Source organism: Magnolia sinica, chromosome 10 (genome assembly GCF_029962835.1).
Source record: "Magnolia sinica isolate HGM2019 chromosome 10, MsV1, whole genome shotgun sequence".
NCBI lineage: Eukaryota > Viridiplantae > Streptophyta > Magnoliopsida > Magnoliales > Magnoliaceae > Magnolia > Magnolia sinica.
In genome coordinates, this window is record NC_080582.1 from 4,242,443 (window position 1) to 4,268,802 (window position 26,360).

General features: G+C 39.8%; 1 protein-coding gene across 2 annotated transcripts; it reads left to right on the plus strand.

The window, feature by feature from the left end:
* The first annotated feature begins 1,226 nt into the window (after positions 1-1,226).
* On the plus strand, positions 1,227-26,360 carry LOC131257810 (KH domain-containing protein At5g56140). 2 transcript variants are annotated; one of them, XM_058258722.1, is made up of 7 exons: positions 1,227-1,511; positions 3,147-3,232; positions 11,898-12,046; positions 13,125-13,244; positions 13,348-13,464; positions 21,796-21,939; positions 25,740-26,360. In XM_058258722.1, exons 1-7 carry the CDS (start codon positions 1,402-1,404, stop codon positions 25,887-25,889), a joined length of 876 nt encoding a protein of 291 aa, XP_058114705.1. In that variant the 5' UTR covers positions 1,227-1,401; the 3' UTR covers positions 25,890-26,360. The 2 variants fall into 2 exon arrangements, with proteins under 2 accessions (XP_058114705.1, XP_058114706.1); XM_058258723.1 differs by having other exon boundaries at positions 1,264-1,511; positions 11,901-12,046.

Consider the following 26,360-nt stretch of genomic DNA (forward strand, 5'->3'; position numbering starts at 1 on the left):
CCCATTCAATGTACCACTATATTATCAACGGCATTAATCTTGTCCCATGGCAACAGGCATAGTTATATTTTTTGAATCCCATTCTACCAAATCCCTTCTAATCCCGCCGTACAAACAGGCCTAGATACGGAAACGGATTGGCTACTCTCCCTGCCACCGGCCAGTGGCTGATGGTCAGTGCTCTGTGGGCCCACTAGGATGTATGTGTTTCATCCATTCCATCCATATATTTTTATAGATCATTTTATTGCATGATAAAAAAAATGAGGTATATTCCAATCTCAAGTGGACCACATTACATGAAACAGTGTTCAATGAATTTCAACCATTAAAAACTTTTTGGGGGCCATAAAAGTTTTGGATCAAGCTAATCTTTGTTTTTTCCCTTCATCTGGGTCTGTCTGATTTAATAAACATATTGGATGTCAAATAAAAAGTACATTGGGCCTTAGGACGATTTTAATGGTGGATATCCAATCACTATTGTTTTGGTATGGTGTGGTCCACTGAGATTTATGTTCTTACAATTTTTTTTTAGAGCCCTTAAATGATCTTTAAAAATGAATGAACGGAATGGATGAAGTACATACTTCATGTTGGGCCCACAGATCACGACCATAAGCCACGTGGCTGGTGGCACGGAGAGTAGCCAATCCGTTCCTATTACAGTTCCGCCAAACGAGGATCAATCCAAGCTGAGGACATTTTGGTCTTTTCACACAGAGGAGATAGTGCCTGCTTGGGGAGATTTTAGTAATTTCCGTCGCCTCAAAAAATAAGAAAAAAAAAGCAGAGTCGTTTTGGTCTGAGAACTGTTCGCCTACATCCGAATGCATGCTAAATGGTAGATATTCATAACTTTTTATATTTTATCTTTAGTATTATAGAGGATCCAAGCCATTAAAATAGTGGGTCACAAAAAATATATATATATATTTAAAAATATTTTAAATTTTTTCTTAATAGATTCTTAATTTCAAATTAAAAATTAAACAGACAGCATAAACAAACCTATATATATAGCTTATATGACCATTATATTGGATTATATTTTAATTACTAAGGTTTTTATGACTGGGACACACTTTTAACGGTTCAGATTCTTTACATGTTTCACAATTTGGCGGGAAATGTGGAGCATGCTGGATGTGGTTATCAATTACCTTTCGGTGCGCTAACCCTAGACATAAAAACACCACCTGCAGGGGCATTTTCGGGATGGAAAAATGTCTTTCAGACATATACACTAAAGCAGACTCGCTTTCTCTCTATAAATGCGACCCGACCTCTTCGCTCCCACCGACTCTCTCTCAGCTCTTCCTCTACCCCCGGGTTCTCGGCGGGATCCGACGCCATCTCCCTCCAATCTGGCCGGAATCTGACCCAATCTTGCCGGAAACCATGTCTTCCGGCAGATACATGGCCTACTCGCCTTCTCCGTCCACCGCTCCTCACTCTCCTCACATCTCCGGCATTCGATCGGCCTCCACTGCTCTCGTCGAGCAAGAAAAGTACGTTTTTCTCTCTCGACCTTAAATCCAGTCGCGTTTCGATGGTCTGGATTTAACGATCTGGTTATGCCTTTTACTTTTAACGTTGTATTTTTGTAGAATCTTGATCTGATTTGATTGGATCTGGATTTAGCTGACCTGCTTGTGAAATTACTGTTCTGGTGGTCTGTGTGAGTATTTTTGCTTTTGGATTGATGGGAAGTTGGGAGTTTTTTGTAGACGAGGACTGGTATGGTACACCGCGGTAACGTGAGTTGGAGTTTGGCTGCTGCTGTTGGTGCGTTTTGTGGGGGTGATCCAAGTCGTTCAGTTGGCAGCCTGCACTGGATGGGCCATGGGAGAAACAGTTCTCCTTTTAAATGAAATCCTAATAGTTTGAGAAATGGAACGTTGGGAGTATGTCTTGACGGTTCTGATGTGTATGCACGTGCCTCAATCGTGGGAGAGCATCACTTAATTAGTGCTCCTGCGGTGTATGTTATTCTTTGGATCTCTATATTGAATCCATGGGATGTAATCTACTGAATCCATGGGATGTAATCTTTTACTGCTCTGGCATGGTTCAGCTGAGCTCCGCTATAGTTATTCTTAAAAGATTGGTTGTTTCGACTTAGTTGTTAGTGGTTATTGTTTGTTTAAAATGTACAAAAAGCTTACATGAAGGGCTGTTGTTCTCTCTCTCTTGAGCTCTGTTTCAAATTGAATTAGTGGATTCCCATTTTATCTGTTGTTATTGCATCATAACATGCAATTTCTATAAGAAAAAAAAATTGGCTATGCTCAATAGCCTAATAGTTGTTTGCAATTTATTTGGGTGTCATGAGAAACTTCCCATTGAATATTTGGGTATTATGCATGACCTGGGCAGACTGTTTGTACAGTACTGCTTGGAATTTAAGTTTGCAATGGTTCAGCGATGCAAACCATTGAAATGATAGACCTCACTTGGGATGGCTGCAAAATACCTAAGATTGGGAGATCCTGGCTGTCAAGTATTTGACCAATTTTTGGATGAATGCAAACATTTTTGCATTTTCATTGTTAACATGAATTTATTGGCCACCTTTTGAAGAGTTCGGTTTTTCCCAATTGGGGAAATTTTGTTGCATGGGACCATCCATAGGGAGATTTATTGTAATTGGGTGCTGAACTGTGGGCCCCACTTCAACAAACTGAAGGCACGAATGGTTCTGCAAAAGCATTCACAAAAACTACTGTAGAAAATGTTTGGCCCAAGAATTTTATAATACCTCATGAATGTTACTTAAAGAGCTTACAAATAAGTGAAGTTTATATTCACTATTTTCTGAAAATTTGTTAGTAGTTTGAATGGGCTTCTTCAAGACATCAATTTCCATTATGGATCACTAGTGAGAGGAAATTATATTTGAAAATCAGGTTTCTTTAAAATGCTAATTAACCTTGAGAGCGTTGTTTATTCAGCTTTGACATTGGATGAGTCTTTTCATGATAGTCCATGCCCTTCTTAGATGTGCAAGTGCTGCTGTGGGATATGTTGTATTTGTATGCATGCACCAATCATTCCTTATTGTTGGTATGTAGGGTCCGTGCACACAATGCATACCTGTTGGCTACCTATAATTGTATGGCTAAGTGTCCGTTTTTATGTGGCAGGTATCTTGCTGAGTTGCTGGCAGAGCGGCACAAGGTCAGTCCTTTCATGCCTGTGCTTCCGCACAGCTATCGTTTGCTGAACCACGGTGAGGTTCCAGACCAACAAATAAATTGCCTTCCTTTCTTAAAAATTCTACAGCTATGCTCCAGAGCATTGAAGTACAGAGGTTTCTTTTTTGGCATTTCTGCTCTTAAAATTGTTTTGACGCTGTCTTTGATGTCATCCTTTTCCTCCAATTGGAGGTTTCCATTTGAAACCAGGAGATGGATTGTGAATCTCATTATTGGGATGCCATTGTGTCTCTTGGCTTGATTTCTTGCCTGTGGTCTGTAATATTACTTAGGGCTTTGGGAGTTACATGGGAAGACTGGTGAATCCTTGCTTAATTTCAGATGTAATAGGTGATGTGTTTTGAAGAAATTGTATCTTGAGTATGCACTCTTTAGGGATGAGGGTGTTCTGCGCCTTTTTCAAGTTTCCTCAAAGCACACTATGCACGTGGTTCTTGCACTTACTGATGTTGTGGATTTTTACCTGATCTCTTTTTTAAAAGTTGATTGCACAGGGTCAGGTTGTGGAGGAATCCAAGGTAGTTGAGGGTAGAAGAATGTATCTGCTTGTTATGCTTAAAAAAGGAAAAAAAAGTATCCGTTTCTGGATGGATGAGAACACAGAACTGTGGGCCGTTGTTGTTGAGTTCTGGATGTATGTTTGGAACAAAAATTGACCCAACAAAGTGCATGGAGGAAGAAGGTTTTCTCTTGTGGGTTGCTTTGAGCGATAAACAACGTAATATTCTTTGGACATTTTGTAGTTGATGGAGGTGTAATAGGAATAATTTCTTAGAGTTTTGACCTTGCAGGCTGCTTCTTTTTGGCTGATGCATGGTTGCAGAATGAGTTAATGTTTGAGCCTGCTTTGTTGTTTGTGATGCCTAGTTACTAGTTGATGGGGAAAGAGTGGAAGGTAAAGAGGAGATATGTAAGTCTTTTCTGGAGTTTTGCCAGGACCTCCCATCAACAAAAGGATGGATGAATAAGATTGGATAAGTTGGAAATGACTCACAAATATTGGAAGAGAAAGAGGACTGTTGGAGCACCCTATTGTTGAAAAAGTGAAAAGGGCAATTGCGAAATTGGGCAGAGATGAAGCTCTTTGGTGCATATGACTTCCAAATAGCTGTCTTTCAGGTGTTCTAGGTGGAGGTTCAGTATGCTATGAGAGGGGTAAGATCTTGAAGGAAATTGGGCATCATTTATTGCTCTTACCTTAAAAAGGAAGTGTGGTTATCAAAGATCCGTATAGAATCTTGGATTAAGTTCTTGCTTCAAGACTAATAAATGTGCATAATTGGGTGATCTGAAAGTTGCAAGGGACTTTGTGTTGTGGAGAGAATTTTTGGGTGGGTTCTTATTTCTCTTGAATGTATTATTCAAGATATTGTTTAAGAAGGCCACAAGTAATATTCAAACTTGGTATGGACGGTTGTATGATTTTGTTGCTTGGAGTTTCATGCTTCACATGATTTGGAGGGGATGCGATTTAGGTGGTGACTTAGTGGAAATGGATTCAGGAATTGATTAGTTCTACTCTATTTTGGTGAATGGTTGCCAAAAGGATTATTATTATTGTTATTATTATTTTTAGTATTGTGAGTGTTGCATCTGCTCTCCCCCTTCCTTTTCCCTTCTTGTCTACCTGGCAGAAGCAATGAGTGAGATGATAGTGAAATCCTAGTAAGAAAGTCTAATCGAAGGCTTTGGAGTTGAAAATGCTAGTTATCATGTTGGCCATCTACACCGTGCACATATGTTGCTTCTTTGTGATGTTAACTGAAGGATGATGGAGAACTTGAGAAAATCTTTCAGATTCTTCAAAGTAAATATCAAACTTGACAATCAAACACCCAAAAATGAATACTTGTGATTTATTTAAAGGAAGAGGAACTGCAAAATTTAGCAGCGCAACTTGGATGCAAAGTAGACAAATTACCACCTCAATTTATCTTGGGCTTCTGCTATGCTGTGGGAACCAACAAAGCACTTGTTGACCATGATGGTAAAACTTGTGGAAAAGGAAATTGTTTGGTTGGAAGCGTTGCACATTGTCTGAGGGGTCGAATCATCTTCATCAAGTTTGCTCTTTCTGACATGCTGATCTATTGACGTTTGCTCCAAGTTACATTAAGGGTGATCCATGGTTTTAATATTCGTTATGATCACCTCGGATGCATTGTAAGTCGTAAGTGTATTGGTCACTTGGTTTAGGCTGATGTTGATTGTATGGGTGCTGATATGTGTTGATACAACCACGAAGGTCCAATTTTGAAAATTTTATTTTCAAAATTTCTCATGTTTTTCTAATTCATTCTTCATTTCTATGATGGAGGAAGCTTAGAAACCTAAACCCAAGATTTGAGTAGGATTCAGTGAATTAAAATGGAATTCACTAGTTTGGGAAAATTTGAAAGAAAGGGCAAACGTCACTTTTTTTTCTTTCATTTTTTATTCCATTTGTTGTATTCAATGTAATGGCCTTAATCCACCAAATCATGCTTGGTTTGTGCTATTAAGGGTCTATTTGGTTAAATTTTAGCAGGTCAATTTGGCAGATGGAGTTTGGTGATGGAGCTAAAGGAAGGGGCTTCGTTGGTGGAGGCAAAGAGATGGATGATCAAGAGTGGGGGAGTTGAAGAGTTGATGTTTGCCCTCAAACTCCTCTTGAAGAGGGAGGTTTGGGATTCTGTGAGCCAAGAGGTGGAGATTGATGTCTGTTTCTCTTTTTTAGGATGGGCTGGTGGTGAGCTTGTGCAGTTGGGTTGATAGGTCAGCCTCTGGATGGGAGGATGTGTAGTTTGAGATTTGGAACTTGTTAATTAAACTATAGTTTCTAGAAGCTTTCTTAAGGTGGGTCGAGCGACTGGTGGAGAATTTGTATGAGGAAGATGAGATTGTTGCTGACACCAGAATGGGTAGTAGTGGCGGTTAGGGAAGTAAAAGCGGAGGTGAAGGAGGTGTTGTGGCCTGCGTGCAACTAGTTGGGAGATGGGGTGGTGGTGGGTGGTAGCGGGAGCTTGCTGATAATGGCGTCTTCAATGATTTAGGGAGATGAGGGAGCACAATTTCAATGCTCTAGTGGAGTATTGTTAAAGGGGAGGGACGTGTGGCATGTTCCCTCTTACTGTTCGGTTGTGAGATGGGCTATGATGGTGACACGTGACCTTGCGTTAGATCTGAGGGTTGATCAAGGGTTGAGAATTAACACACGTGGCGTAGCTGATTAGAGGCGAGATTTGCTTGATGCATGTATTATGTGCCTTTGTAATGAAGAAATAGTGTATCATTTGTTTGTGCATTGTAACTTCGTGAGGTAGGTGTGGGAAGGAAGGATGATTTCACGAGGTAGTTGTAGGGAAGATTCACCATCTTTGGGACTGTTTGGGTGATGCCTGGGTCAATTTGGTTCTTTTATGTGGCATGGACATGGGGGGCTTGGAGAAAGAGTGTGCAAATTGATATGGCATCTTATGCTGCTTGTGGATCTTTGGTCAATTTTGAAGGAGACAAGTAATGGGACATTATTCAACAGTGCAGACGAGATCATAGCCTGCTTTCATAAGGCCAAAGGAAGGACGATCCATTGGTTAAGGGGTCTCCTTTGGCTTTCATAAGGCCAAAGGATGGGTGATCTGTTGGGCAAGGAGTTTCACTTGTTCAACATGGACGTCAATGGGAAAAAATATTGGAGTTTGTTGGAATGCTATTGTTTGTTTTGGGTGAAGTAATTCCTTGTCATTCTCCCCCACTTCGTTATAGTTTTAACTTTTATTAAAATCTAGCTATCATTCAAAGAAAAAGCCATGAATACATCCATATAACACATCAATTTAGGACTGGAGTTTAGGAGGTTTTGTTGTAATAGCCTACAACAGTGTATTAGAAGGTCTTTGAAATGATTTCAAGTTGTATGCTGTATGTTAGTGTACCCGAAAGATATGTGATGCAGGACAACTTAATCTAAAAGCTCAAACTGATAGAGCGTGGCGAGTCAATCCCCTTATCACATTGCCTAGGCCCCACATCCCATGAGTCAGGTCCTCGACCGAACCCCCCTCGTGGCCCTCACATCGCATTGGTTCCGCCTTACATGAGCCACCCGCCTCACACGAGCCACCTGCCTCGAGTGTGCCCTTGCATCTCAAAGGCCACCCCCACTCGAACCTGGTGTTGCATTAATTACTCTCGGTGAGGAGTCTCGAACACGAGACTTCCTGCTCTGATACCACTTTGATGCAGCACAACTAACTACTTTCTCTAAAAGCTCAAACTGATATAGCATGGTGAATCAATCCCTTTATCTCATTGCCCAGGCCCATGGGCATGCTGAATCAATCCCTTTATCTCATTACCCAGGCCCCGCATCCTATGGGTTAGGCCCTCGACCGAATCCCCCTCGTGGGTCCCGTATCACATGGGTTTCGCCTCACACGAGCTACCGCCTCACACGGGCCGCCTACCCCGAGTGTGCCCTTGCATCCCACATGCCACCCCACTTGAGCCTGGTGTGCAAATACCCCTTGCATTAATATGTAGTTGAATTTTTTCTAGGAAAACAATGGTATATTTTCCTTAATTAATGTCTATTGATGCTTGGGATGTACTTAAGGTTCTCATGAAGATGCTGGTTAGAAAGGTCCATAGAAGATTATTTTCTAGGAAAGCGAAGGTATGTTTTTCTGGATAATGTCTATATTTGGGGTGTGTTTGTATTGTGGAAATGAAAATGGAGGAAACAATGTTACTCGGAAAACACGGTTTTTTATGAAATCGTGGGAAAGGAAAAGCTATTTCCCTGATTATTTTTCAACTAGATTTTCTTGAAAAAAATTCCTCAATCTCCAAATATGTTGCTTGGCAAAATGGAAAATTTCATGGAAAATTTACTTGAAGATGGAAGGTGGGCACATATGGCCTTGATGATGAATTGTGGCGCGTGTCACATTATCATGTGGTATATTTAAGTAAATGTGGGACATTGGCACATGTTGGCCGCTTGAAGATGGATGGTGGCATGTGTTGAATATGTGGCATATTGGCACGTGTGGCACATGTGGTGCGCTTGAAGATGAACAGTGGGACATGGCACATTGGCACACGTGCAACACTTGATGATGGTCGGTGACACATGTTGAGTGCTTAAAGATGGTGATAGCATGTATATTGGTAAATATGATTATCAAACGTACTTATTTAAGCATTAAATATGTTTGTTAAGATTTGTCAGTAATTAATTATTAAAGGGGGAAGTGGGTGTTTTGATGAGGCTTTTTGGTTCTTACACATACAATGACATTTAATGCAAATTTGACCCAATGCCTCCTCTTTTGGGAGAGAGACCCTTTTCTAGTGTCTACTTTTGGTAAATCCCACATGGAAATGAATGTCTAATGGCCCAGCCCACATTCATGTCTCCAACGTGTGCCCACATTATAGGCTTATGGGACATCCTTGCATTTCATCAGGTGGGGCAAACTTTCTATATTGTTGGACAAAAGATCATGCCAGTTGATTCAGCAAGTTGGCCAGTGTACACACTTGTATGGGCCAGCGCCATACACTAATGTGCCAGCATGGTGCACATGTGAATCATCCTACCGTCCCATCAAGTGGGCTCCACAATGCAGAGATGCCTTGTACCAAAATCCGTCCAGTCAACTAATCAAGTGGGCCATGTATGAACTGACATGGATGGCTAAAGCAAGTTTTGTAGTGGTCCAGTTGCATTGTGAACTATGTTGGCCTGCTGAGTGGACCACCCTCATTTTTTGTCCAGGTTATCTAAAAGGCAGACCCATAGTGGTTGGTAAGAAATGAATTTGATTTTTCAAGTATGTTTCTTTTTTTTTTCTTTTTTTTTTTTCCACGAGCAATAATAAACAGTACCAGAGAATTGTCTAATGTGTATCAACTCTGCACTTACGAGAAGCAAATTCCAAACAGGGATTTTGGGTTTGGAATTTGGAATTTTGGATCAAGCATTTAGTGTTCCCTTTTCTTAAATTAACAAGTGCTCTTGCTTGAATCAAGAGCATTTTAGGATTAAACATAAAAAATGATATTGGAACATACTATTCTGTGACTGTGTCTCTACTTCAGCTGTTAACCTTCAAAATAACCAGTTTTGAATTTTATCACATTCAAAGTTGAAACCACACACACACACACACACACACATACACGTCTCCTGTTCATCAGATGTAACCCAATGGAGTCTGTCTGGTAGATTCAAGTGTATATCTGGATCTCTCCAATCCTGCAAGGCCTCAGAAAAAAATTGAGTCCTCTGAGGGTCCTTTTCCCTTCCTAGCTGTAATTCGAAACCTTGGATTCTCTCTCTCTCTCTCTCTCTCCTTCTAATGTATCCTGGTCACAGAGAAAGAAGTCAGTGTTTGCTTAACTGCATTTTTTTTCTAAAATTTCTCAATTGCCCTTAAAACCCCGTTAGTTGCAAAGTAGAGATCAAAGGTATAACTTTCTGAGGTAGATTATAAGCTGCTGGTCATATTGACAATTCATGGTTATACGGGTTGGCTTAGGCTTGCCGATGCCAAGAAGAAAAAGGAATTTTCTTCTCAGGGCTTTAGATTTATCTGAGTCCTGTAAAAGGAGTTTTTAGATATTGTTCTTACTCTGAATGGAGAGCCTGAAAAAGACAAAAAAGAAAAAAAAGTAAAAAAGGAAAACAGGTTTCCTATTCATTAGGATGTAGTCCAGTAGAGTCTATCTAGGAGATTTGAGTTCCAACTGAAAATAGATGTCTAAGGTATGTGAACTTTTTCTTTGGTCAATTCCAAGCCCCGGCTCATGTTGACAGTGGTTAATGGATGTGTTGTCTGCTTAGGCTGTCAGAGCCAAGGAAAGAAAAATAGAAATTTCTCTTTAGGATGTGAGTTTCAACTATAGCTGTAACATCTTGAGGCAAATGAGATAACTGAGTTATCAGAAAGGAATTTTTAGATATTGCTCTCATGCTCCATGGAGAGCACTGCTGTTTATATTCATCATTCATCAAAGAAAATAAGAAAAGCAGGTCTCTTCCATTCATCACATGTAATACAGATGCTGTCCACAATGTTTGAGTGCTGGCCTGGAATATTTCCAGTCCTGCGAGGGGTTTACTTTTTGTTTCCTGACTGTAACTTGGAACCTTGGGTTCTCTTTTCTATATCCATCTAATTTATTCCGGCAGAGAAAAAGAACTTATTGTTTCCTTAAAGCTACATTTGTTGCTCCTTGTTCGCCCTTAAAGTCCCATTAATTGCAAACTGAAAGCAGAGATCAAAGGTATATAAACTTCCTGTGGTACATTAATTCCTTGGTCATATTTGAAGTGCTTAATCATATGTTTTAAGATGAGGCTTTGTCAAAGCCAAGAGAAAAAAAAGAATCTCCTCGGGATGTGATTTTCAACTACAGATGATATCTCGTGAGGTGAACGATATAGCTGAGACCTGCTAAAGGTGTTTTTTGATATTATTTATTTGACCTTCTCTTCCACTTATTTGATGCTATTTTGTAGCTCTTTTTCAATCTAAAAATAAAGCTAGTTATTTATTTAAAAAAAAAAAGAGTTTCAGCCAGTGAATAAATTGCAAATTGTACCAACAATACTCATGATGAGATCTTACAATACCTGTCACTGAGTAATGCTCCTAATATATTCTTTAAAACATGGAGCAGTGGCCTTTAGTAGTAATTAGGATGAGCGAGCTAAAGCCCTGCCCTGCCCTAACTGAGATGGGGATGGTAATCGATAGCGAGACAGCGGGTGCATAGAAAAATAATTACTCAGTGACAGGTATTGTAAGATCTCATCATGATTATTGTTGGTACACTTTGCAATTTATATCTTACAATACCTGTCACTGAATAATGCTCCTAACATATTCTTTAAAACATGGATCAGTGGCCTTTAGTAGTAACTAGGATGAGCGAGCGGAGCTAAAGCCCTGCCCTGCCCTAACTGAGATGGGGGTGGTAATTGATAGCGAGACAGCGGGTGCATAGAAAAATAATTACTTTTGAGTCTATAAATAGCTGTGTTTCCCATAAATTGTCATGGTATGATACAGCCATGTATATCTATAGATAGCATATCAAAGACTGGTGTACATGGTTTATTAAAGACCAAAAGCATGGAAGATCGGAAGTGCATTCTATGGAATATCAATTACTGATGCGTTGATGGAAAATATCCTTTACAACTTTGATTTGCTTAAAACAAAGAGTCATTAACGCCCATGGTTACCCTATTCTTGTATTTCGTGGAGTCCGTGAGTTTTGACACATGGATGTGGACAATAGCATGTGATTTATCAGAGATAAATGCAGTAACTTCCGATCATATGGATTTGTACCACAATATACCTATTTATCATCAATTCATGTACCTTCATTTATGTTTTATCTTGTTCTGGGTACATTACATTTCTTCAGTTAACTGAATTAGTAATGCTATAACTCCTTATTTATACTTATTTATTTATTTATACCCCGCTTAAGTGTTTACTCTTTCCTCATACATCATTCTAATTTCTAGGCTGTTTCTAAAAAGGTTAACTTGCATGGACAGAATACTGATTTCGATGTAACCCATTTTGTCAAAACCATGTTGCGTGTCCATTTTGTGCTGACTAATATCTTAACAAATGCTAACTGGTACATCTTATTCTTGAAATTGAAATTGTGAAGCAGAAATATTGCGTGTAACCACACTGTTGGGGAATGCATCTCTTTTAGATCAAAGTGGGCTTGAACAGGCAAGCCCTCTGACTTCTGGAGGACTATTTTCAAATGGAGGAGCTGATATGAATGGATGGGCGTCAGCATTTCAATCAGAAGTACGGATACTAACCATTAACATAACTCCTCTTTCCATCTGATTTTACTGCTTATCAGAAGCATTTCTGACAAAGTATCTTACAGCTAGTGCTAACTTGAATTAAATGTTTTATAGCTAGTCCTAACTTGAATCAAATGTCCTGTTTGAGCGATTGCATTTTGCATTTCTGCTGTTATTTTGACTGGCATTCGATACTAACACTGAGAGACAGGGAAGACCAGTAAATAAGTGGATCTCATTGAGGCTTTTAAACTTTGCTGAGCATTAGCTATGTCAAACAGTCGGAGATTTGGCCTCTTTTATTACGAGTAAATGGGTTATGCAATGCATCCTTAAAACTTCATCAGGTGCTGTGATTTGAAGGCCGTGTGAATCACATCCCCCTTTTACAAGAGCAGAAGACAAGAATGAGTGGTGAAATATACAGTCAGTGTGCCAACAGTTTTGAGCTCTTTTCTCCAATCATAGATGGAAAATTTTGTTGTGCTGAAAGTAATAGATATAAAGATCAATTGATTTTCTTCCTGATGTCATTGTGACCTGCTAAATGCTTTCCCAAGTCATTATTTTCTATGCTCCTGCAGTCATTATGCTTAATACTTGATTCTATTTAATATAGTTACTCATTGTTTCTCAAGTTTTAAACCACTGGTTACACGAAATACCTCTGAAATATCTGATAGGAACATGTGTAGAGGACACCAAACACCAGTTGTATTGTAGTTCACCAAACACCAACAGTTGAATAAACACTGAACCCCATCCTAGAATTGAAGCTGCAGAAGTGTTTAGTTTGTGGCCTTTACCATTTTAGAACCTCAATAAAAACTGCCATGATTTTTTCTTGACCATGTTATTACTGTGTGGGTAACTGTTGGATATGGATCTCTATTGCAGCTGATCATGTTTATGATTCCTTTTCTTCTGTCCTGATGCTTCAGCCTACCTTCACATCTATGGAAATTTATCGTCGCTCAAATAATTGATGAATTTTCAGATTTGTCTATCTTCTTTCCAAGCTGTTCAATCATTTCTCTCTTCCTGTTTAACAACATGTTTAAGTTGTTATAATGCAGAGAATGGGATTATTGCAGTCTTCACCAGCACATGGCTGGATTGGATCACAAGGTAGCGCTTTGGGTCTTATCGTCAAGAAAACACTCAGGGTGGATATTCCTGTAGACAAATATCCTACTGTATGTAGCAATTTTTTTTTTTTTGCTTTATTATGTTATTTCTCGTGGAATTATCTTTCACTTGATTCTCAATTTAGCTATTTCTACCATATTACCTTTGCAGTACAACTTTGTGGGCCGCCTCCTTGGTCCTAGAGGGAACTCTCTCAAGCGAGTGGAGGCAAATACTGAATGCCGTGTCTTGATCAGAGGGCGTGGCAGCATCAAAGATCCAACTCGGGTAGTAATAATGTTGCCTTAGTATTCTTTCTAACTGAGGAAGCATGCATGCATATCCACATGTGCAAAACAAGTGGAAACAACACTAGGAATGCTTAGAACCTGTGATATTCTAAACCATAAAAACAAAAAAACCTATTGAGAACCCTACCCTTTCTCCTTCCCTCCCCTTCCCGGGGTCACAAACTCAAGACCTACACAGCTTTCAACTCATCATCCCTAAGCAAGACACATATTTGGGATGCCATTTTTCTGTTCTTTAATGTTTGGTTTTGTTGTTGCTAGCCACATGAATTGCCTGAATTGTAGGAGGGATGAGGGGTTTCCAAACAAACATGCATGGGTGGCTGGGCGCACCCCCACATCACAAATCATGAACATTAGGGATTTAGAAGAGAAATGGCAACCATGGCCACTTCCACCACTTTCTATCTTTAATCTATGCTCAATGCGAGCCTCGTAAGGGTTTTCAACACTTATTTGCTCATCATTCAAGTCTCTATTAATGCCCACATTCCAAACTACAAAACCTCCACCCCCCAATCACAAACTGATGTGGACACCAGGTCATTCAAAGTATATCAACGCACGAGGCGTGCATTACCCTTGTCAATGTGGTTAGATGACAGATATGGGTTGGGTTTCTAAAGGTTGAAGACCTTACACATGTGTTCATGACATGTGTAAGTTGCTTAGAGGAGACATTTGGACCATTAGATTGCGAGGATGGTGTGATCGGACCGTTGGATCGTCACGGCCCACATTCATTACACCACCTTCACGGCACTATCATCGGGGGCCCATCGGGCATCTTAAATTTACATTTAGTTTATGAACATTTGAGTTAATTAAGTTTTGAGACGGTTTGTGCACAATTTTGTGTGATTTTTTTTTTTGAAACTTTTTTTTAGTAGGGGTATTTTGGTAATTTCATGTAATTACGAATTTATAAGGGTTGCCCTAAACCCATAGCATGTTATGTGATGTTTTATGAAAAAAAAAAGAGCTTTTTGCTTCTGACAATTTCGTCTTTGACTTCTAGTGATTGGAAGAGGGCGTGAAGCCCAGGTAAACGATTTCTCATCCCCTACTTCTTTCTCTCTCTCTTTTCTCTAGGTAATCTTTTCTTTAACCTCATTCTCTTCTTTTTTCTCCTAAAACCTTTAGATCTAGAAGCCAAATCTTGTTTCTTTTTTACCTAAATCATTAGATCTCAAAAGATTTTCATCCCCCACATAAAACCCATCACCCAAATCTAAATCTGAAGAACCACCAATTCTTTCTGAATTTTCCAGATTTCCCAATCCAGGAAATTCCTATTTTTCTGGATTAGAAAATCCACTTGGATCATTAGACAGACCTATTGCAAGATGAAAGTTCTTTCGCCGGATCCAACTAAACTCAGAGTTTAAGATTCAATACTTCGTATTTGTGATGGATGGCCATAATCAATACTATATTAACCTTATTTCGTTCTTGTTTTATGATGTATAAGGCTGATATATATATATTTTTTACATTGCATAAATCTGCCCCTTTCATATACCATGCTCATTTAAGGTTGTATTAGGTCGTCCTACATCAAATTTTGGTATCAAAGCTTAGGTTCTTGCATTGGGTCGTCTTAGATCGAGTTATCAAGAGTCTTAGATCGAGTGTGAGCTTATGACCCATGCAGTGAGTGACTTGGATCAGGCTTACCAAATTGTACAGGAGTTAGAGCTTTACCTAAAGTCTCCTGTCACGAGGCGCTTTGAGTCCCGAGACTCTATTGTTAGATTTGGTTTTCAGGGAACCAAACCTAACATTGGAAGTCAGCTTAGGGCAGAGGCTAGTGCACCGCCTGAGCCTAAGGATGATAAGGGCAAAGGTATCCTTGGTGCCAATCCTGGCAGTGGTAGTCATTTGAGATGTTATGATTGCGGAGGTACAGGTCATTTCGCATACCAGTGCACGGCAAAGACTCGTGGGAAAGCCTTAGTCATATACGAGTCAAATGAAAATGCGGATGACATGGGTGATTATAAAGTTGAGGAATATCACCCAAAGATGGGTACTAGTGATTATGAAGAAGAAGAACCAGAGACTGCACCACTAGCTGTGGTTAGATGTGCTTTAGCGCAGGCCAAAGAGAGTGATGATTGGCGCAAAAGCACAATTTTCTACACATTTATCAAGAGCGGTGACAAAAATTGCAAAGTCATCGTGGATAGTGGTAGTTGCATCAATGTGGTCTCAGCTAGTACAGTCACTCGTTTGGGTTTGAAGCCCATCCCTCACCCTCAACCCTACAAGGTTTCTTGGGTTGACACGTCTTCTATGCCTGTCCCACAGTGTTTAGTCCCCATCCAAATTGGTTCATATCAAGACATGTTGTGGTGTGATGTTTTACCTATGGATGTAGGTTACATCATTCTAGGGAGGCCGTGGTTCTACGATAGAGATGTCACGATTTTTGGTCGCTCGAACGTGTGTACATTCACGCATGAGGGCAAGAAAATCAAGATTAATCCGTTGTCACCCAAGAGCCACATGGACAAGGCTAGGGATGTGAAAACGAGTGAGTCAAGGAAGGATGTGAGGAAATCTATTCCGAAGTCTCTACATATCATAAATGCAATAGAGTTTGAGAATGAGACAAAGGATGATTCGACAGTGTACACCCTAATGGCTAGGGAAGTTACACCCGAGATTCATGTAGAGTTACCACCTAAGGTGACTTCGGTTCTTGAGGAGTACGGTGATGTATTCCCTGAGGATTTACCGGATGCGCTTCCACCTATGCGGGACATCCAGCATGCCATTGATTTCGTCCTGGGGTCTACTTTACCGAACCTTCCTCATTACAGGATGAATCCTGCAGAGCATGCAGAGTTGCATAGACAAGTAAATGAGCTCCTACAAAAAGGTTTTATTTGTGAGAGCATGAGTCCGTGTGCCGTACCAGTGCTATTAACGCTAAAGAAAGATGGTACATGACGGATGTGTGTGGATAGTAGGGCCATTAATAAGATCACGATCAAGTATTGGTTTCCGATATCGAGGCTTGATGATATGTTAGACATGATGGCTAAATCCACCATTTTTTCCAAGATCGACCTCAAAAGTGGGTATCACCAGATACGCATATGCCCAGGAGATGAGTGGAATACAGCCTTCAAGACGAAGGATGGGTTGTACGAGTAGTTGGTCATGCCCTTTGGCTTGACTAATGCACCTAGTACTTTTATGCGTGTGATGACCCAAGTTTTGAGACCCTTTATGGGAAAGTTCCTAGTGGTTTATTTTGATGACATACTAATATACAGTACCACTAAAGAGCTGCATCTCGACCACTTGAGGCAGGTCTGTAGTGTCCCGAGGACGGAAAGGTTATGTATGAACCTTAAGAAATGTTCATTCTTGTCTGATAGAGTTGTCTTCTTAGGGTTCATAGTGTCGTCTGTAGGGATGCGAGCAGATCCAAAAAAAGTCAAGGCCATAGTTGACTGGCCCGAACCGCGGAACATACATGAAGTGAGAAACTTTCATGGCTTAGTCACATTTTATTGTCGGTTCATTCGAGGGTTTAGCACTATTATGGCTCCCATTACTGATCGCATTAAAAAGGGAGAGTTCATATGGTGTAAGGCCGCAGCTAAGGCATTCAAAGATATTAAGGGCAAGATGATAGAGGCTCCCGTCATTAGTCTTCCAGATTTTTCTAAAGTCTTTGAAGTAGTGTGTGTTGCTTCAGGCGTAGGTATAGGAGGAGTACTAAGCCAAGAGGGTCAGCCAATTGCCTATTTCAGTGAGAAACTGAATGAGGCAAAACAAAAGTATTCCACCTTTGACAAAGAATTTTATGCGGTAGTACAATCGCTACGTCATTGGCGTCATTATTTTCTACTGCAAGAATTTTTCTTGTTTTCTAATCACGAGGCTTTGAGGTATTTGAATTCCCAAAAGAAGCTTAACCCAAGGCATGCTAAGTGAGCTGCGTTTCTTCAGGAATATTCATTTGTCTTGAAACATAAAGCCGGGATCGAGAACAAACCAGCCGATGCCCTTAGTAGGAGAGTGACATTGCTCAACTCCTTGAGTGTAGAAGTTGTCAGGCTTGAGTAATTGAAAGACGAGTATCCCATGCGTCCAAATTTTGGGGGAACATATGTGTCACTCTTAGGTGCCCAGCATAGTTTGGGTGAGTTTGTGCTGAAAGATGGTTTCCTTTTCAAAGGAGACTGACTTTGTATTCCCCGCACTTCCCTCTGGGATTTCCTTGTTTGGGAGCTTTATGCTGGAGGTATTGCTAACTATTTTGGTCGAGATAAGACCATTGCCCTAGTGGAGGATCGATTTTATTGGCCAAGTCTCAAGCGAGATGTAGCTAAAATTTTAGGGCAATGTCGAACATGTCCACTGGCAAAACAGAAGAAGTAGAATACTGGATTGTACATGCCATTTCCAGTGCCACACATACCGTGGCAAGACATCAGTATGGATTTCGTGCTTGGACTTCGCAAGATAATTAAAAAGCACGATTCCATTTTTGTGGTCGTAGACCGTTTCTAAAAAACGGCTCACTTTCTCCCTTGTTCTAAAACCTCAAATGCATCCAACATAGCTAAGATTTTCTTTGAGGGGGTAGTTCGATTATATGGTTTGCTTAAGACCATAGTGTCTGACAGGGATGTCCGGTTTACTAGTTATTTTTGGAAGACATTATGACATATGATGGGTATGAGACTCCAGTTCTCGTCTGCCTACCATCCTCAAACTGATGGCCAAACTGAGGTTGTGAATCGAAGTCTTGGAAATCTACTACGATGTTTGGTGGGTGAACTTGGGATTTAGTCCTGCAAGTTACCGAGTTTGCACATAATAGTTTAGTTAATAGGTCTACGGGTATGAGTCCATTCGAGATTGTTAGTGGTTATAAACCTAGATTACCCATAGATTTGTTACCTATGTCAGTCACCCAGAGGACCTCAGAGTCAGCCGATGCATTTTCCCATCACATTCATGAGTTGCATGCAGAGATTAGGAGGCGGATAAATGCTAGTAATGAACAATACAAAATTTTAGCTGACTTACATCGTAGAATTCAAGAATTTAATGGGGGTGATTATGTAATGTTTAGGATGAGGCCAGAACGGTTCCCACAAGGTACCGTTAAGAAGTTACAAGCACGCAGTGCTGGACCATTTAAGATTCTAAAAAAGATTGGGTCCAATGCGTATGTGATAGATCTTTCACCTCACATGGGGATTAGTTCAACATTCAATGTGGAGGATCTAATGCCTTGTTCAAGCCATCTCATAGACCCTAATTTTGTTCCAAACCATTGGCCAATTTCTGAATTTTCTTCCCAACCTACACCACCTATGCCTACTATACCTAAGATGAGAGAAGAAATTGAAGGAATTGTGGATGAGCAAATTGTTTCCACTTGAGACGGTGGATTTCAGAGTTACTTAGTGAAGTGGAAGAACAGACCATCATCCGACTGTACATGGTTGACGGAAGCAGAGTTGCAGCGACTAGATTCAGATTTGTTAGGAAAGCACAAGAGTTTTATCTCGCCAGAGTCGAGATCTTCTCAGCCGAGGGGAGTTGATGTGGAGACCAGGTCATTCAAAGTATATCAACGCAGGAGGCGTGCATTACCCGTGTCAATCTGGTTAGATGACGGATACGGGTCGGGTCTCTAGAGGTTGAAGACCTTACACATGTGTTCATGACATGTGTAAGTTACTTAGAGGAGACATTTGGACCATTGGATCGTGAGGGTGGTGTGATCGGACCGTTGGATCGTCACGGCCCACCTTCATTACACTACCTTCACGGCACTATCATCTGGGGCCCATCGGGTATCTTAAATTTACATTTAGTTTATGAACATTTGAGTTAATTAAGTTTTGAGACAGTTTGTGCACAATTTTGTGCGATTTTTTTTTTTTTTGAAACTTTTTTTAGTAGGGGTATTGTGGTAATTTCATGTAGTTACGAATTTATAAGGGTTGCCTTAAACCCATAGCATATTATGTGATGTTTTATGAAAAAAAAAGAAGAGCTTTTTGCTTCTGACGATTTCGTTTTCGACTTCCAGTGATTGGAAGAGGGCGTGAGGCCCAGGTAAACGATTTCTCATCCCCTACTTCTTTCTCCCTCTCCTTTCTCAAGGTAATCTTTTCTTTAACCTCATTCTCTTCTTTTTCTCCTAAAACCTTTAGATCTAGAAGCCAAATCTTGTTTCTTTTTTATCTAAATCATTAGATCTCAAAAGATTTTCATCCCCCACATAAAACCTATCACCCAAATCTAAATCTGAAGAACCAGCAATTCTTTTATGAATTTTCCAGATTTCCCAATCTAGGAAATTCCTATTTTTCTGGATTAGAAAATCCACTTGGATCATTAAACAGACCTATTGCAAGACGAAAGTTCTATCTTTCGCTGGATCCAACTAAACTCAGATTTTAAGATTCAATACTTCGTGTTTGTGATGGATGGCCATAGTCAATACTATATTAACCTTATTTCGTTCTTGTTTTATGATGTATAAGGCTGATATTTTATTTTATTTTATTTTATTTTTTTTACATTGCATAAATCTGCCCCTTTCATATACCATGCTCATTTAAGGTTGTATTAGGTCGTCCTACATCACAAACTCTCATAGAAATTGCCCTCCATAATGTCTTTGTTTAAAGATATGGAAAATAAGGGGAATGAGACTTAAAAGAGTGATATTCCTGAGCCAGACGTCCTTCAAAAAATGAATCTTGTTACCATGCTCAAAACAACTAAGGGATGATGATAAATCATCCTGATAACACCCTAACAAAATTGTCATCACAATTCCCCAAAGAAACCCAGAAGATCTTCCCAACTACATCTTTTAAACTAAGATATTCCCAGGCCCACAAAAACATTCTTTCTTTTGCCCTTTGGAAGATGCTCCAGTTTCTTCCGCCTTCTTGTTGAAGAGCCTATTGTTTCTTTGCTTCCAGGTGGATCAAAGAACTGCAAAGAAAGCAACATGCCATAGAATTTCTTCCTTTTCTCTGCGGACTCCCCATAACCATGCATGAGCTACTTCTTTGATAGATCCAGGCGTTACCCACGATAATTTGCACAGGGCAATCCTCTCCCTTGAAACTGATGAGGCTAGCTCACAATGGATAAAATAGATGATTAAGCGACTCCTCCATGCATAACGGACACAAATTCCTAATAATCATCTTCCTATTACACATGTGGTCTATGGTTGACACTTTGTTCTTCACCACCAACCATCCAAATGCTACCAACCTCGGGGGCCCTGGGAATCACCATAAGCAGGCATGGTGTTTGGGTTCCCTTAAAAAAGTGTCAAATGCAGGTTCTTCCTTAAAAAAAAAAGTTTTCCTTCTTTCATTTTCTATTCTTTTGACTTCCCTTCTGGTAGTTTTATTCCCTTTTTTACCAAGGGGTGCTTGGTTTTTCCTACAATATCTTGATTCTCGGGCTATAATGTTTTAGGCATGTTGGGAAAATATAACAGAAGCAATGGAATTCCAGGATTCTGTACCCTAATTACCAGCGTGGGAAATGTCAAATAGAAGCAGAAAATGCAGTGCAAGAAGAAGAAGAAATAACAGGGAAACACCTGTGGTTTGTTATAGAAGCTTGTTCTAATCTAATTAGAAATATTTAGATTGTATAGAAAACTTTGATGGCAAATCATTCAAGGGAGGTATCTTGCTAACCAAATTAACTTGGAAACTAACTCTGATTTAACCTTTTATTGGATGAGAAATCAATCCAACCATGGCTAGTTTCTAATTATAGGACCCACCATGGAAACCTTTTCTAAATCATTGACTGGCCAATTTGACTCTTGGTGGACCCCACTTGATATCATCAACTGAACCCAAATTTTCATCATAACTGCATACTCTATTGTTAATTTGGTAATAACTTCAATATTTTTCTAAAGACACGATCTTTGGAACTGTTACAAAGATGATTTGATAGGCTATCCAATGGTAACAATTTGTGCAATTTGGACATTTGGCCCCTGAAAATAAACCCCGGTTTTTTCGTGTTAGGGATGCTTGGGGATTGCCCAGGCATTGGCACGACATAAATCTTAGTAGGCAAATGGCATAAATTCTAGCAAGCATATGATTCTGGATAACATTGGTTTGGGTTTCACGTCAACTGGGACTTCACCCTTGTTTGTGTTGTGTTTCAATGTTTCAAGTTTTTATCCTTGCTTACGTGAGGAAGAAGACATTTGTCACATGCTATTTTTGCTTCTTGTAATGACAAGATACATCATAATTTTTGTTGTTATTTCTGGCAGGAAGAAATGATGAGAGGAAAACCGGGGTATGAGCATTTGAATGAGCCTCTTCACATACTTGTGGAGGCAGAATTACCAGTTGAAATAGTTGATGCTCGCCTTATGCAAGCACGTGAAATCCTTGAAGACTTGCTTAAGCCTGTGGTATGTTTCTCCATTGCACCACATTAAATCTTTGTTGTTTTTCTTAGGGCACGTTTGGCTCACTTCCAACAAGAAGTTAGATTAGAAGTGGGGGTGCAGATTAGTCAGATTGGGTCCAGGTAGAGGGAGTCCTCGCCCCTATCCATTAATAAGTGGGTCAGAATTTTTGCCTCAGACCTGGTCTGTTAAAATATGGGTTGGGTATGCGTCAGAACAAGTCGATCCATTTATTAAGTATATTGCAATCCAGAAGTGGCCCATTTATGTCATGGTCATGGCAGGTCAGGTCTGGGTTGGGTATAAAATTAGAGGTGTTACACAAGTAATACCCCAAAAATGCTGCTTGTATCATGGCTTAAATCAAATGAGCCCAAGGAACACATGGTCCTATGCTATCTTTATTGAAGGTAAAGGAAGAATATGAGAATGAATTAAGTAGACATTATCTTAAATAGATTAATGTGACACAATGAATAAAAAAGTGGTTATTGGATCTCATCTGATGGTCCCTCATTCCTACTTTCCCTGGTAGTATTATCTTTTCAAAAATAAAAAAAATAAAAAAATCCCTAGTACTAATTAATTTATTAGACATTTAGACTTACCTAAACTTATTCACTACTTCCATGGGCCTAGGTTGGGCCCATTTTGGGGTTGTTAAGGTTGATTTTGAGGGGTCCATACGGAATGATTTAGTAAGCAGGTTGAACTTTTGAACTCAGACCCAGTTATTGTCAGTTCAGGTCAGATCTATGGACAAAGCATGAAGTGCATGGCAATAGATTTGTGTGCGGGTGCATAGAAGTTTGTTTCAAAATGTTAGTAAAGCATAAATGGCTAGGTAAATGGAGTTGGAGTGCCAGTTCGAAGGGGGAAGCATCCCATAGTCTCAAGGATTATGGGTCCAACACCAGTTAGGTCAACCTGACCCTTTTGATCCCCTAGTTGGAATGGGATATCTCATTTGTCCTATGGGGAGTTCAAATGGGAAACGGATGCTTGCGTAATCTGTTCTATGCAGCCTCTAACAACAAGCAAATCAATTATAATTCAAGGTACTTCTGACTGGCCTTCAAGTAGTACCTTTGGTTTTTCCAATTTGGGAATTTTATGAAATAGTGCCTCATTAATATGATATTTACATCTTGATACCTTTTTAAATTAAGTTTTCATTAAGTTACTTCATTAATCAAGTTGTTGTCAATCAGTTACCTCTCATCTGTTTTCTCTAACGTCCGTTTGTATAAGGAATGATTTTTCCTAAAATGACAAAAATGCCCACCAATTAATGAAGTTGCTTAATAATTAAACAGGTACCTAGATGTAAATATCGTTATTGTAAAAAATATTCTAAAAAAGGAAAAAAATCTCTGCAGCCGATTGCATAGTAATCGGGACATGGTAACTGGTCGATTTTCCATGGGACCCACCATTATGTATCCACGCAGTCTGTCCATTTTTCCAGATCATTTTAAGGCATGAGCCTAAAAATGAGGTGGATCCAACTCTACAACATAGGAAACAGTGGTGATTGAACGACCACCATTAAAAACTTTCTAAGGCCTACCTTAATGCCCATCGTAATGTTTATTTTCCATCCAACCTGTTGAGTAGGTCATAGAGACCTGGATGAAGGATAAAAACAAATATCAGCTTGATCCAAAACTTGTGTAGACCACAAGAAGTACTTTTGTAGACCACAAGAAGTTTTCAGTGGTGGGCATTCATCACTACTGTTTCATTCGGGTGTGGTCCACTTGAGACTTTGATCTGCCTGATTTTTTGGCTCATGCCCTAAAATGGTATGGCAAAATTGATAGGTGTGGATTAAACACATACATCATGGTGGGGCTCACATAGTACTCTATGCAATCCAAGTTAACAGCAGCACAACTTAGGTGTCTTTGCCTCACGTGGATTGCCTGTCTCCTGGCACAGGAAGTTCATATGGTTGGAAATGATGTGGGGCCCATAGAGATTCCCATCACAAATCCACTGTGTCCATTAGTTTTGAAAGATCACACTAGGGTGTGCCATACCCTATTAAACAGTGGGAACACAAACGTCCACCACTGAAAGCTTCCCATGAGCCTACCAAGATGGTTATAGGCTATCCAATTTTTTTATAGGGTTATTACCTCTCAGATAAACTGTAGGCATAAATATCAACCTGTACCCCAAAAAGTTTTCGTTGGTTGGTGGCCAATCCCTGCTGTTTCGTGTGGTGCGGCCCACATGAGTTTTGGATCTGTCTGATTTTTAGTTTACTATCCTTTTGTTGTCTTGAAAAATTGATGAACGGAGTGGATTTGTTGCAAAAATCTGTATGGACCCTACGCAGCTTCCCACTGCAGGAAGTCCTGGGAGCACAAGCAACCTGCATGAGCTTTTGCTGCTGGCTAGAGTTTCCATAATAGGCGCAGCCTTGGCTTCTACCAACACGGTGAGACCCTGACCATGGGCCTACCTTGATGTATGTATTGTATATCCATGCAGTCCATCCATTTTGCCTTCTCCTTTCAGGCCATGAACCCAAAAATTAAGCAGATCCAAATCTTAGCTCCACTATACCATAGAAAATGGTTGAACACCCACCATTTAAAGCTTCTTAGGGCCCACCATAATGTTTGTTTGCTATCCAACCTGTTGAGAAGGACACAGACCTGGTTGAAGGGAAAAAGCAAATATAAGCTTGATCCAAAACTTTTGTAACCCGAAAGAAGTTTTTAATGGTGGGCATTCATTGCCACTGTTTCCTGCGGTGTGGTCCACCTGAGATTTGTATCTGCCTTATTTTTGGGCTTGTGCCCTAAATGATTTGACAAATTGGATGGATGACGTGGATTGTGAGGCCCACAGTGCACCGTATGCAATCTTCGTCCAGGTTAATAGGATACGTGGGCGTTTTCTTCGTTTGAGGAAAAATTATACTTTAAGCAGATGAACATTAGTTTTCACTAACGAAAGGCACTTGGTTGACAATAACTTGATTAATGAGGTAGCTTAATGAAAACTTAATTTAAAAAGGTATTAGGACGTAAATACCATATTAATGAGGAACTATTTTGTAAAATTAGCTTCCAATTTTGTGTGCATTTGGTTGTCCAGGGTGTACGCTTGGTTGTTCCCACTTCTCGGGGTGAATGGATGATGTGCTAGAATCCAAATGAGTAGTGGCATTAAAATGGGATATCGAACTTTCCATTCAAGGAAAAATTGCAAAACGGAGTCATGCATAGTACGCTTCCATTTCCATGCAAACAACATGCAAATTATGTTGGTGGAAACTGCCAAACCAATCCTAATTTGGGAGTACTTCGAGACTGGCCCTTGACCATTTCACTCATTACCCCCTTAGCTATTTCATTTGTTGCTGTCCATGTGACCAATATCGCCAATATTTTGAAAATCTCATGATAGGATTGCAAAAAATTCACTAAAGACATTTTGACAGATTTTAAAATATCGAGTTCTTTATCATGGCATCAACTTGAAAAATGTTAAAAAACTTGAGGAATTTGTTATTTGAATATATATTTAAAATTAAATTTATGTATCAATTTACAATAACTATATATATATATATATATATATATATATATATATATATATATATATATATATATATATTATTTTCATTGAGATTGCCTCTGTAATATCTCGAGAAAAATATGAAAAATTGAAAATCTCCCAGAAATTTCTGGGCCAAGAAATTGCTGAGAGAGAGATTTGTCACCATGTTGCTGCTTATCGTTGTTGTTATCATTTTTTCATATTCTGTATGCTGCTTGCTTGTCTAGGATGAGTCACAGGATTTTTTCAAGAAGCAGCAGCTCCGAGAACTGGCGATGCTGAATGGCACCCTCCGTGAGGAAGGCTCACACATGTCAGGCTCTGTATCTCCCTTCCACAACAGCCTCGGTATGAAGAGAGCCAAGACCAGGGGGTAGCTTCAAGACAAAGTGACAGTGCAGCAGTGCCAATTCCCACGTGGCAAATGTCGTCGTACAAAGTCTACATGCCCCCGATGTTGCTGGCAGGGCGGCAGCGCCGACTCATGTTCGTTCTAACTCGTTTCCATATGAAGTGTGTTTTTATCTGCTGTTGGGAGGGTTTGATGATGCTGATGATTATATGATGATGTTATGGATGGGGGGGCCATTTTGGGGCTGTTTGTGGGTTCTAGTCTCTCCTTTTCCTTGTACTATTAGTGCTATATGCTTAATGGTGACAGTTTTGATATTATATAGTGTGGGTGATGGTGGGGTGTGTCCTAAAGAGAAAAGGAGATGAATTTGGTAGTGTACAAAAGTGAGAAACAGTAGCCCCACACCAAGAGCAGAGAGAGGTTTGGGTAGGGAGTGATTTGTACTAAGTGTAGATTGTATTTAAGTTTTGGGGATATGATATTCTTTGTTTTA

Bases quoted from the DNA above. Each gene is read 5' to 3' on its own strand.
- LOC131257810 (XM_058258722.1), top strand. From the start codon at position 1,402: ATGTCTTCCGGCAGATACATGGCCTACTCGCCTTCTCCGTCCACCGCT. The intron at 1,512-3,146 runs GTACGTTTTTCT...TTTATGTGGCAG, and splicing joins GCTCTCGTCGAGCAAGAAAA to GTATCTTGCTGAGTTGCTGG. The intron at 13,465-21,795 runs GTAGTAATAATG...TATTTCTGGCAG, and splicing joins GCATCAAAGATCCAACTCGG to GAAGAAATGATGAGAGGAAA.